Source organism: Macrosteles quadrilineatus, unplaced genomic scaffold, assembly GCF_028750875.1.
Source record: "Macrosteles quadrilineatus isolate MER2022 unplaced genomic scaffold, UCM_ALF_1.0 Scaffold_3__2_contigs__length_128488019, whole genome shotgun sequence".
NCBI lineage: Eukaryota > Metazoa > Arthropoda > Insecta > Hemiptera > Cicadellidae > Macrosteles > Macrosteles quadrilineatus.
The window spans coordinates 37,898,686-37,911,418 of record NW_026542596.1 but is presented as its reverse complement, the minus strand read 5'-3'; the positions used below and the strand labels follow the sequence as shown (position 1 = coordinate 37,911,418).

Here is a 12,733-nt window from a genome sequence, read left to right as displayed (position 1 = left end):
CATAATGCTAGTTAAATAGATTTGTGAAAATCAAAGCAGACAAATGGAAATTCGCTTAGTGTGCAGGTTTGCTGCGGCGAGGGTGATAATATATATCACTTATTACTTAATTAATCTAAATAGGTTTGTATAATAGTTATATTCACACTCACGTTAATTTAAATCCACCAAAATAACTACTTAATATTTTGTCATATTAATAACTGATTATTTGCTTTTTCTACAACATAAGATAACTTAATGCAGATGAAACTTTCACCCCACCCTGTAAATGACGTTACATTCTGTGTTACCCAAGGCGTATAAATGACAAGCGTTAACCCTGGAGCATTGGTTGACGTTCTATCGATAAGAATATCAGTCATGCCAACCCTACAGTAAATATACCAACGCCAGGTTTATAAAAATAACATAGATTATCGTGCTTTTGTAACTTGGTTAAGCCTTTACTTGTGAATGTCAGGTGTAAAACTACATCAGCCGAGTATAGTGGTTGTAGAGCTCGCCTTCAAATCTGAAGATCACTGGTTTGACTATTAAGTGAGATCGTTACCAGATCCAGATGCCATGTGTAATTGAGGTTGATGCTTTCTGACAAAAGGTTGAAGTAAGATTACTATCTTACTTATAAGACCAGGGGTTCGACATTTCCTTCATAAAAAAACGTGGAAAATAACAATGGCATAAACAACTCGTAAAATAACAACTCATCTACAACAATGTCAAACTAACAGCTCATAAATATTACCTGTTAACAATAATACATCGCAAAACACTCGATTAATTAAAATATGGCGGGTGGGAATAGGTTTGTCAGGCTTAAGATACAGTTTATTTCTATAAACGTGCAAGATATAATATTTTTTATTTCAAAATACATATCAAACTTTTGGCACAGGTTCATGTGGAAAACTTGTTTAAAAGACTCTTGAAATAAGCCAAGTTTTTGACTCTACTGCATATACTTTTGTTTTCTTCTTACAATATGACATGTAGTATTCGAAGTTATGTTTTTTTAAGGAGTATTTTAAAGCTCTTGACTGTATAATTCTGCAGAATACCTGTTACTGTCAAACTTCCCGAAAAGTTAACAAACAGAATGACAAACATAAATCAGAAAACTTCACGTCAACAAGTCTCCCTAGGTTTTGGTCTAGATTCATCATATAATGCAGATATGTGTTTGATACACTTACCTTATAGATATGAATAATAACTTGTGATTCTCTGTATTTGTCGTTCTATTTCAGGTAAACAATTTTATAAACCAATATGAAGTGTCATAAATGTAATATTTGTGTGGACTATAGGGGATGTCCTTTCACAGCATGATTCAATTGCAACTTAAATTGGTGCTGCAAGCGATTTGGTCATATGCGTACCTTTCAACGTTCAGTAAACTAGTGTTTGTTACTTGAAAAAATAATGTGTTATTAAACTGTAGAGACCAACCAATAATCTATTGAAAACTTTAGTAAATTGAATGATTTATGTTTGAATGACTGTACATGTATAGCTTACATAATATTTACCTAAAACATATTAATCTGTCAAAAGTCAGGTCCCATTATACACACTATAATACCGCTTACTAGATTTTGATGAAACAGCCAAAAGCCAATCCCTTTGTTAGTGTTATCATAACTACACGTTAACTACCTTCTTTGCATACTTTTTGTATATAATTTTTTTACATTTCTTGAACACTCTGTTCTTGCTTTTCAGAGATTTTCACTTGTAGGTGTCGTGAAGGTATCGTTCCTTGTCGTCGACCACATAGTACGTGTAGACGACGACGTATCCGGACAACAGGAGGGTGTACATGAGAGGAAACAGCATCCTGGAGTATATGTCAATCTTGGAGAACTTGTCAGGAGGTTCTGTCGTAGCAGCGACTTCCTCCTCTGTCGGGAGGATCCTCAGGTTACGCCAGAGGTTGACAGGGATCAGCAACGTGCTGCGAAGGGTGATCCTGGAAGCAAAGGACTGTGCTCAAACTATCCTAGAGGTGTGATAAAAAAAAAATGCTATGACATCAAGGTGCTCTGGCGTCAAGGTTATCTATTGTTAAGGTGCTCTACCGTCAAACTGCTCTGCATAGTGACGTCAAGGAGAGGCCAGCTCAAGTCGTTGGTGGGAGAAGTAGATCGAATATTTTTTACCTCAAAGCACGAAGTCATTGGAGATGTTTTGACCGATCCGTTTAGTTGTATGAAATCAGTGCTGGTAGTCTCAAGTGTAAAATGATAATAAATGTTATTCCTGAAATTATGAAAATTAAGTTCAACCATTGCTAAACTACAGTCTTGATATTATCACAGGACAGTAAAGTATAGTGGAAACTTTCCTAAGTGGGCTGGTATCACAGGATGTTATTAAACACCTTCTGCCAATGATCATCTTTCTCAAAGAATCTGTCACAAGATCAAAAAACTACAAAGTGTAATAAAACGTCCACGCAGCGATATTAAAGAGAACACATCTGTTCATCGTATGACTCAATAATTGTTAAGTATCCATTTAATGCTTTCCGACCAAGGTGGGTTGTTGAAAACAGCAATTAACCAGAGGGGTTTTAAAATAGTTTACAAAATGACTATGTAGACACCAGAATGACGGGTGTCATCCCCACCAGTGGGGTTGTGGTGGGTATGAATGGCATCCATACGTCATACCATATCAATGCCTTTTCGTATATAATCTGAAAGGTTACTCTGGAATCAATTGATCGTGTTAAAAGAATTAACATTTGGTCCTGGAATCCCTCCAAAAAGACTAATCAATAACCACTAAATCGCACAAGATAATCAACTAAGTATCTTGATTCAATCATTGAGTCGTTGAGATATGAGCTTAGTGGAATACTAGGCATTATTTTAATCATGACCTACCGTTATTTTGAGTACTTTAAACAGCATTTCTTGGAGGAGTAATATCCCACTTATTTCGAATGGTACCCAAATACATTAACCTGATGGCGAAAGTCTACATCATCACACTGTTAACATTGTACCTTGCAGCCTGTGGTGATTGGTTCTGGTCCAGTAGGATGTCTATGTGAGTGTCCTGCACAAGGCGTGGTTGGTCGAACCTGTACTCTCCTTTGGTGATGGTCGGCACAGAGAAGCTTCTGGTCACCTTCAGCTTTGCCTCCTGGATAGGGACTGCAAGATGCTCCACCTTCAGGGAGTCCAGGTCTTCGTCACTACTTCCTCCCGCGTCGCCAACGTCGGAGTCCTCCATCTCGTAGGTCATCAGAATCTTGGGTACTGCGATCTCTGGAAGCTTAGTTTCCTCTTCCAGGTCTTTGTCGAGGATTTCTCCTTCGCTTTCTTCAGCGCCTGATTCTTCCTAGAATAATTAGTTGGTTCAATTATGACAGTTATTCAAGTATCCCTTGTTCTAATCTTAAAACTTAACTGTCCACAACCATAGATTACTGATCCGTGTGGTATAAAAAAGTGGAGTATTGTTACCGTAGTCGCATTGGTCATCCAGAATTAATTGCTATCATTAGACAGTGCGACAGTCACGATTCATCAAAATCTGGATTATTAACTCAAAATAATACGATGAAGCTTACATATTCGGCAAATATTTACATTTTTTTTGGCAATATATGATACAAAAGTATCCGAAAGAAAGTTCACAAGGTGAAAGAAAACAAATTAGTTGAGTCGCATCAAATGTTTACCAAGATGAGATATGCTAAACCCAATTAAAATTTTTTAGTATATCAACAATTCTCTCAGGGAAATTATAGCCACAAGCATTCAATAGTGGTACTGGGAAGTGAGCTGGACTAGTTCTACGTGGGGCTTCAGCCCCTGAGTTCCTGTGTTCAAATCCCGCAAAATCACCAATGGCTTTTTCTAAGTGATAATGCCGCAAACTCGAGTTCTAGTCTGAAGTCATGTGAAAAACCATCCCGGACTTAAGCCTAGCTTCCTGGGGTAAAAACGTTCAGTACTAAACTAACTACAGTTGATCATAACTTTGTTTGTTGACCTCAATGTGCATATTTAGTCACTTTCATATTAATTCAAACTTATTCTACATTTGTTACACATAATATGCACCTTGAGAGCCTCCTTCAGCTCCTTTAGCTTCTTGCGATCCTCCAACAGTCGCTGGATGTCGACGCGCACCTTGTCTATGAAGTTGATGACCGCGTACTCCACCAGGACGGCGAACACGGTGGCGAAGCAGAGAATGACGAACCAATCCAGAGCTGTGGCGTAGTTCACCTTTGGCAGTGCGGCACGACCCACGAACCCCAACGTTGTGATTGACAGGACTGTTGTGGCCGCTGGAGAAAAATATATTGGAGCTAGTATACTCTGTATGATGGAACCTGTCTCTTGGCCAACCATCTACATGGGACTGGGGACCATGGTGTAAGGCTCGGGCCAGTCCCAGGTAGACGAAGGGTCAGGTTTCCATCATACAGACTACCATTGACTTTGGATATCAGTGAAATTGTCCATCCATAGACCAGATGTTTATTCAAAGATGATTTTTTGCATAAATGTATTAGGGGTTGATACTAGATGTATTTTTGTTACCTTCTGTGTCGAACCAAGGCCCCACTGTTTTTCTAGTGGGCCCTTGGTTGAACCGTCACGTTGAGCTTTATTTGTCCTGTTTTGAATTATTGCAGATTTCCATTAGGTATAGATGCAGTAGTGGTGAAAGTACTAAGCAAAGTACTCCTTAACATTCAAGGTTTCAAAGTTAGTGGTCAAAATAGGTTATGGATAAGCTTGTGTAGTGGGTTGTCTACTGGATCTGATCTGATGATGTAGAAGTGCAGCGTCTCCGAGACTTCAAATACATTTCGCTGACACTGTTAACATAGACAGCGAGTATACATTCTATGAGAACAGTTGTGGAGGTTTTTCCCCAACTCGGTCTGCTACTGTCAAAATTCCTCTTTTCTCCCTAGAAGATTCTATAGTTTATCAGTTGTTGTATTTTCTTTTTGGCACCATCGAAAAAATTGTGTACAACCCAGGAGAATCTGTTTTACTTTGTCTTTGGTTCGGTTCAAATACGTTTTTATATGAAAAACTGGCTGCAACATTGACAGTGGTATTATTTATGACCAAAATAGAATTAATAGTAATTAAGGAAACTAATGAGAGGTTTTCCTACCTAACGTGACTCTACCAGGAACATCATCCGGGTTAATCCAGAAAGAGACGAAGGAGCAGCAGACGATGAGACAACAAGGGACGTACATCTGGAGGACATAGTAGCCGATGCTACGGCGGAGTAGGAAGTTTGCCTTGATCATGGAGAACTCTCCTGAAGCATAAATATCGTTATTTGACAAAAAAAAACGTTCTAATGTATTTTACTATGACTATTTTGATTATGAAATCGGGTGTATCAATTATGTTAAAGGTGTGGGATGGGTGAACAATTTCTTTACGCACGAAACAAGCTAATAATTCACTCTTCTTCACCTTATGCACCCTAATGTGGAGGCGTAACAAAATCTAATATAATCTACCCCATGTGATGTTGTGACCCTTTTAGTGATAAGGCTTTGACTGAGTTAAGTGTAAAACGGTCACGGTCCCGGGCTGGAGCCTAGCATCCTAGGATGTGAAGGTAGGATAAAAGAAAATCCCATTGTGAAGAAAAATTACAGGTTAGTTTTGTACAAAAGATAGGCCTAAGCATTAAATTCTTTTTACATTACAAAACTGAAGGAGGTTTGTGAGGCCACACCTACAGGAAGATGTCCATTAGGCAGACCTAAATTAAGATGGTATGACAAAGTCAAGAAGGATGTGATCCAGTGCGGATGTGAAATCCGGATACCAGAGGATAGAGCAGAGTGAAGGAGGCTAATCTACGAGGCCTCAGTAGTAAGTAAGTGAGTAAGCATTAACCACGACAAGAAATGTGCTGTGATTGTGAAGCTAATGAAGTAATCAAATTCCTCTTTAGGCTATGCCCTTCGATCAGCAAGGATGCTGGTTCTTAATTCAGTGTCCCTAAAAAGGCTGATGATCGGTTTTTGTTATAGTGCATTTATTGGACCCAGCTGTCCTTGGGCATTGGACTTCAAATCGGTTTTGGCTATAGAACCAGATGATTTTAGCCAGTAATAAAGCTATCATCTTATCCATTTAAGATTTCACTCATGAATCTTAGATGTTGCATCCTTATATAATCTAATCTACTACAACACTGACCTACGTTCCTGATGAACTTGCTGTGAGGCACGACAGTAATGTTGGCCAAGTCGTATTGAGACAACTCCAGTCCAGGCTCTACAGTCAGATCCAACCATTCGTACATCACTTCGTTCGAGCTGTAACCGTCTGTGGATTGATTTGATTACAGTTGCTCAAAGAATGTGATCAAGTAATACTATTGTTTTTTATTTCATCTCTACTCCATATATATTCTCCATACTTAATATACTCCGTGGCTGAATCGGAGTCCATTAGCATCATGACAAGAGATGATCGGCAAATAACATAGTTCGAGTTTCTGTTCAAAAGTCAGTTACCGTAGTAGGTTGTTTCTTCATGTTTACCTTTTTATTACAATTATCGGTAGTCTGTTCACTTATATCTTTAAACAACCCACATAGACTTTAAAAATTGAATTATTTGATTGGAAAATATTTTCCAACACTATTCTGAGATGACCTGTGAAGTTTTGAATTGATAATATTTTGTATAAAACATTGTTACATGATTTTTGTATCAACCTACAAAGAGAAAGTATTACAGGTCTTAGAGACGAAGCAAATTACATTTATTGATTTTCTTTGTACAAAAGTTGAATATTGATTTCTTATTGAACAGAGTGTAAACAGTTTTACTGTTACAGTATTTAATTGTCTACTACGTCTTTAAAGAGTCAAAGTTTGAGCCGAAAGCATAGTACAATTTTAACATGAATACTCACAACTTCCTATAAGCAGAGGGCATCGTTGTGTATCCATGGGAAACTTCCTTAGATGCATCTTGCAGCGTGCTGATATAGTCAGTCTGAATAATGTAATCATATTATTAGTGATCGTTTGCTGTTGGTCCTAATCAAGCTTTTGATTTTCATGTATACATTTAAAAGCAATTATGTTGGTTTTAAATTGTTTTCTCATTAACATTAGTTGAATGTTGAGGCTGCATCACTATATTGTGCATTCTAAACGTTTTCTGTTCAAAGGGGGTTTTTTACTTGTAAATTTGTCTTTGTGACATGTTAGATTAACGAAGTGGCTGAATGCAACGTGTTTTGAAATGGTTATCATCAAATAATTTAGGATTGGTATAATCCAGTGTACGTTTGGAAACGATTATAGCTAAATTCGATAAAAAATCGACCACTTAAAAGTATCATAGCTCCATAATCTGTTGAATAACATTTACAAATACTAAACATTTATTCTCTCGTAACTCTCTTGTGAAATGCCACTGGCGTAGAAAAAGAAAATAAAAAGTTTAAAACACATTTCCATCATATTTAGGTAGTTTACTATGTAAAATAATATAATAAGATAATTACTAAATAAAACCGTTTCGAAAAGGAGTTTTAAACAGAGGCAAAACAAACTACCTGTGGGTGAAGTTGGAATGAGGTAAAACAGTACTGATAAAGAATAATATGACAATTTCAGTACTGGTTATTTTGGCACATTCTAATTTTTAATGGAACACCCTTTACCCTTTCTTACCAACTTAAATTGTCAGTTCTTCCGCCTTAAATTGGCTGAGAATTTAAAAGAAGTGCATTAAAATGTCTCAGAATTAGCTTAAGTGAGCACTTTAACCTCTTAGCTTAACAGATAAACAATCAACAATCAATAGACTGTGAAAAGGTTAATTTGTCAATTGGCCTAATGGACTTTATCTAACCTTTATTAAGTTATTTACTATATACTTTATATAGTTGTATACTATATTAAAAGTGATTTCTATCAGACCATTGATTGATTAAACTTACAGTACGTTCTACACTTACTTTGTAGTACAATGTTTAAGTAATCAAGTACAATCCAAGGACAGATAATAAGTTTCCTTTACAATTTGAGAACCAATTCGTACAAGGTAAGTACGTCCACATCTTCGTCCATCTCTTCATATTCGACCATAAAAAAATGTGATGGTAAGTCACCGGATCATCTGCACCGTTGCATCAATACATGTTCCCAGAACGCGCCCAATGCCACATAACCTACATGGATGAACATAGCAAACCCATTTGTAATTGACAGGCATTAAACCTGATCTACATGGACAGAAGGCCGGTGTCGTAACCACTCTACAGTCGATCCCAACGATTCTAAATAATGTTATTGTACATGATCTTATAACCCTCACCAACTTATATATATATGATTAGACGTAGCACTGACACGGCAACTCTGCTATAAAATAAATACGCTTTAGTTTTGTTAGGTTGGTTACAATTAGGGTAATCATCTCATTGGCTTATGGCTGTACAACCCCACAATCCCCAGTTAAAATGTACTAAGTACAATGAACTCTATCCCGAGGGGTGTGAGCTGGTCTAGTGGTAGAGCGCGGGGCTTCGGAGTCCGACGTATCGGGTTCGAATCCCGCCTATGACTAATGGATTTGATCTCTATGTCTAAAGTAATGTGTAAAACAGTTGCGGGCTAGAACCTAGCGTCCTAGGATGACTTTTTTTAGTTTTGTTGGTGGGACGATAATAAATGTATTCTATCCCCTAGTACAAATGAAGGATAACGTCTCGCAATTCTAACATCCAGTGCTTTACCTCATAGAGTACACTATGTAGCCATCCTGTCTGAGTCTGAGGAACTTGTTTGGCGAGGTGATACGATGCAGATGAGACGTCTTGCCATTCATGAAGTACGTGTCAGGCTTCCAAACCTTGTCCAGGAACAGCCAGGACATTGAGAACTCGTGGAGTCCCGGTAGACTGTACTGGAGCCGCGAGTCGTACCAGGTCTGGCGGAAGTAGACGTCCATAGTGTACGACTGGGGAGCGTAGAAGGTGTTACAACTTACAGACACTTTGCACAATCTTTGACTATTGATAGAATACTTTAATACTTTACAATGAAATGGCGACCATACAAAGTAGGTATTTTAAGTCAAGTATGAATGGAGATGAGTGTAGGATGAGTGGCGCGATCTTGTAGTCTTGTTAGTGACTAAGGCCGACATTCCTTAGACACAGCTGTTAAATAGCCCGTACAGCTTAAGGCAACTAAGGGACCTACAGTTTAGTGGAATCCGAAACACATTTTTGCCTTGGTATATACGAATTGGTCTAATTTTCTGGATAGCACTGCGGATAGTCGTAGTACTCACTCGTGCGGAAGTTAATCCACACCAGGGAGTATCGCATCCACTGTGCATGCCTATAAATATCAACAATTCGTAGCATCCTAGTAGCTGGATTGCAGGACGACGCCACCCGCCCCAGTTTGTAAGTAGTAGATAATGAAGGACGTAGACGTAGACTTCCATCGTTTGTTCTCACAAGATACACTTGTTGGTTCCTGGGTTGGAAAGTGTCGTCATAAAGGATGCATACTCCCTTTACGGGTACTCTTTAATGAAGTATGTTTGATCTATTGTGTCGTGAAGCTATGTTTAGATGAAAAATTACAGTTATCTAGCAGAGAACCGATCCAGTAGTGAAGAAAATAGCAATAAACAGTATCAGCAAATTTACACATACTTTCTCCTTTAGCTTGTCAACAACCCTTATAATAGGTAAGCGGTGGGAGCATATTGCATATAATATTAATAGGGAGGGAAATTAAAATTACCAAACACGTTTGAATTTAACTATTTACGACTCTGTGTGTTTTATATTCCCTAACGTGTGTTGCAAATACATGTTACTCAACATCTACTGTCTGAAACAACGATACAGTACGCCGTTAATATGTTCATTCATAAAAACAAAAGCTATACGCGTTTCAACGATGAACGGTCAATAACTTCAGACTAAACAAACACGTGTAGTTGAGGCGTAACTCATACGTAACATTCGATATAACCTCACAGCTCATAATCCCGCGACGACGACGGCCCGTTTGTCACTCGAATGGACCAGCTGTTCACAACAAATGGCGGCAAAAACTGGAGAGTTTATTCAGGGAGGAATGGTTAGGCAAGAGGTAAAAATAACGGTCATTTTATTTTTCACGAGACAACATTTTATATTCAAAATAATGTAATAAAATTTGTAAGGTTACCTAGATAATTGTTAAAACAAGTACTTGGTGACCAAGTCTTGCTCTAAAAAATATTACAGCATCTGCAAAAATGCTGGATCACTTTCAACTCCCTATACGAAACATGATTTTTCAAATTCAAAACCCACTAAGTTCTTGGTTATCATAATTTTCTTATTAAAAATATGCCACGAAATATAAACCATTTTCGTCTGAAAGTTGATTTTAGTTAAACAAAATAGCATAAATGAATGAGAAAGGTGTAACCGTGATTTTAACATCTATTTTAGGAAAGATAAATGCTTTGAAGCACATAAATACGTTAGTATTATAATTAATAAACCGACTAGAATTCCCAAAACAAGTTTTTTTAATTGGAGGTATTTCTTTTTTACTTACAAACTATGCAGATTTACCTGAGCAGTCTCAGATATCGGCCCAAAGCTCTTTATGTGCATGTTAACTGACACCACTATTGGTGGCCCTGCAAACATTATCATCAGTCATAATCATAATTCATCACATACATTATCTATCAGATGACAAAGTCATATAGAACTCAGGGGTCTCAGATATCGTCTAGAAGCTCTTGCTTGCATGTAAAAGACACCACTATTGGTGGCCCTGTAAACATTATCATCAGTCATAAGACATATGCGTCATCTATCTGATGACAAGTTTATACTGACAACTCCTAATATAAATAAAAAAGCTTTATTTGGTTCAGCTGAGTTATTTGCCTGGCCTTGGAGTATTAGTATAGTTATTTATCACTTACTTACGAATACATACCACGTTTACACTACAATACATTTAAAATCTTATGTAAATAAAATAAGTTTTATGAATTTTAAAACTACTATTACGTTATGTGAATTTTGAATTGGAATGATTTTATTGAAATGAAAATAATTGTAGCCTGTTACAGAAATTGGCTTGTGATACTCGACAATTGTTTTACAAAGGGATCATTTTTATTCTAGGGTGAGGTGTTAAATCTTCATATCCTTAACAAAAAAGACAAACGACAGGTTAACCTAATCAGTGCGAAATCAAATCAAGAATTAAATATTTGTGCATTTATATTAGGTGGAAATCGTAATACATAGAAAATAGTTGCTGCTCATTGTAAAAACTATACAAACAAGTCTAGCAGTCTCAATAGGTTGAGGAGTTAAAATGTACTTAAAATCTTCAACCATGCTAAAATATTCTATTATGCCGAAATGGCGTTGTATATAAACGGATTAAAAAAAATTTACAATACCCTTGCATATCTACTACTATAGTATACTGTATAGTATATTGTACGTATACTATAGTTTGTATGATGAAACCTGACTCCTACATCTACCTGGGACTGTCCCTTTAAAAAACCTGGTTCTTAAAACCATTGGCCAGTCCCCAGATGGAGGGTCAGGAAACACATTCCATCGTACAGACTATTTGTTTAATTCACTACTAGCATAGTCTGCATGACAGAACCTGTCTCCTGAGTCCTGAACATCCGTCTACCTGGGACTATCCCATACCTGAAACCATTGGCTAACTCCCAGGTGGACGGGTGGCCAGGAGACAGGGTCCAGCATACAGACTGTAGTTTCCCTACCTCCCATGTTAGGCCGGATCCTCTTGTCGTATCTGCCGCCAGCCAGGAGGTTGTCCAGGGTGCGAGAGACATTGGCGCTGAAGTCTGTCCCGAATCCTGCCACAGGTCCAGGATACATAGATAGGAAGCACAGCCACAACCCTACACAAGGGGAGGTGGTTAATAGCTCAGTAGGAGCATCTACTATATAACATGTATCTATCTATACTAGTGTACCGGTTGTTCGAATGCGAGCAATTGCTAAGTGTTACAGGCGTTATTTTTAAACGAATAACAGTCATAATTCCTGATGACTTTAAAAGATTCGACTCAAAGATTATGGAAAAACCCAAGATATACATAACAGATCGATATAATCAACATTTCTTGTAAATATCTTATCATTTTTCAAAAGCTGATCTTTTTTTAGTGTTTTCTACAAATAGCCTCACTCGTAGCCGCATTAGGTTGTCCATAATAACGATTATAATTTCTAAAAAAAAAAAAAAAACAATATTTCTATTTATTCTTCTTGGTGGTGTTCTACGACTTTCCTATGTTTCCATAGTTTGCAAATCGGCTCTTTTAATGATTACTAAGAAATGCAGCACAGTGTTGATTCAGATTTATTTATGAATATAAAACTATCCAGGCTCTCTCACTTTTTTCCATTGTAATATTTACACCAACCCAAATTCAAATGGTAAATATTTAATTTCTACCAAGTCAGTAAATGTGTGTAGCAAACTGTTAAATTAACAAACTTATTAACTGTTTACAATCAACATATGCTCTTCTTTTTACTTTTAATTTTTACAACAGCTGCAGTTTCATAACAAATTTTGTTTCCTATGTTAATCTTATGGAGAAATACGAAACTTTAAAGGGCCCCAGGGCCTCACTCTCTAATTATTTCCTCAAAAAGAAAGTTTCCTGCACAACTT

The 12,733-nt window shown here is 37.2% G+C and overlaps 1 protein-coding gene across 1 annotated transcript; it reads right to left on the bottom strand.

Annotated features, from left to right (window-relative positions):
* Positions 1-1,253: 1,253 nt before the first annotated feature.
* Positions 1,254-11,832, bottom strand: LOC128990736 (gamma-aminobutyric acid receptor subunit alpha-2-like). Its single transcript, XM_054413280.1, has 9 exons — positions 11,811-11,832; positions 10,618-10,685; positions 8,767-8,990; positions 6,931-7,013; positions 6,207-6,335; positions 5,155-5,307; positions 4,080-4,309; positions 3,014-3,351; positions 1,254-1,972 (listed from the first exon to the last, which is right to left on the bottom strand). The coding sequence occupies exons 1-9, from the start codon at positions 11,815-11,817 to the stop codon at positions 1,732-1,734; spliced, it is 1,473 nt and encodes a 490-aa protein (XP_054269255.1). The 5' UTR covers positions 11,818-11,832; the 3' UTR covers positions 1,254-1,731.
* Between the last annotated feature and the right edge of the window lie 901 nt (positions 11,833-12,733).

Coding starts and splice junctions, on each gene's coding strand:
- LOC128990736 (XM_054413280.1), bottom strand. Junction 8,991..10,617: donor CGATATCTGAGACTGCTCAG/GTAAATCTGCAT, acceptor TACGCTCCCCAG/TCGTACACTATGGACGTCTA. Junction 1,973..3,013: donor CAATCACCACAGGCTGCAAG/GTACAATGTTAA, acceptor CTTTGCTTCCAG/GATCACCCTTCGCAGCACGT.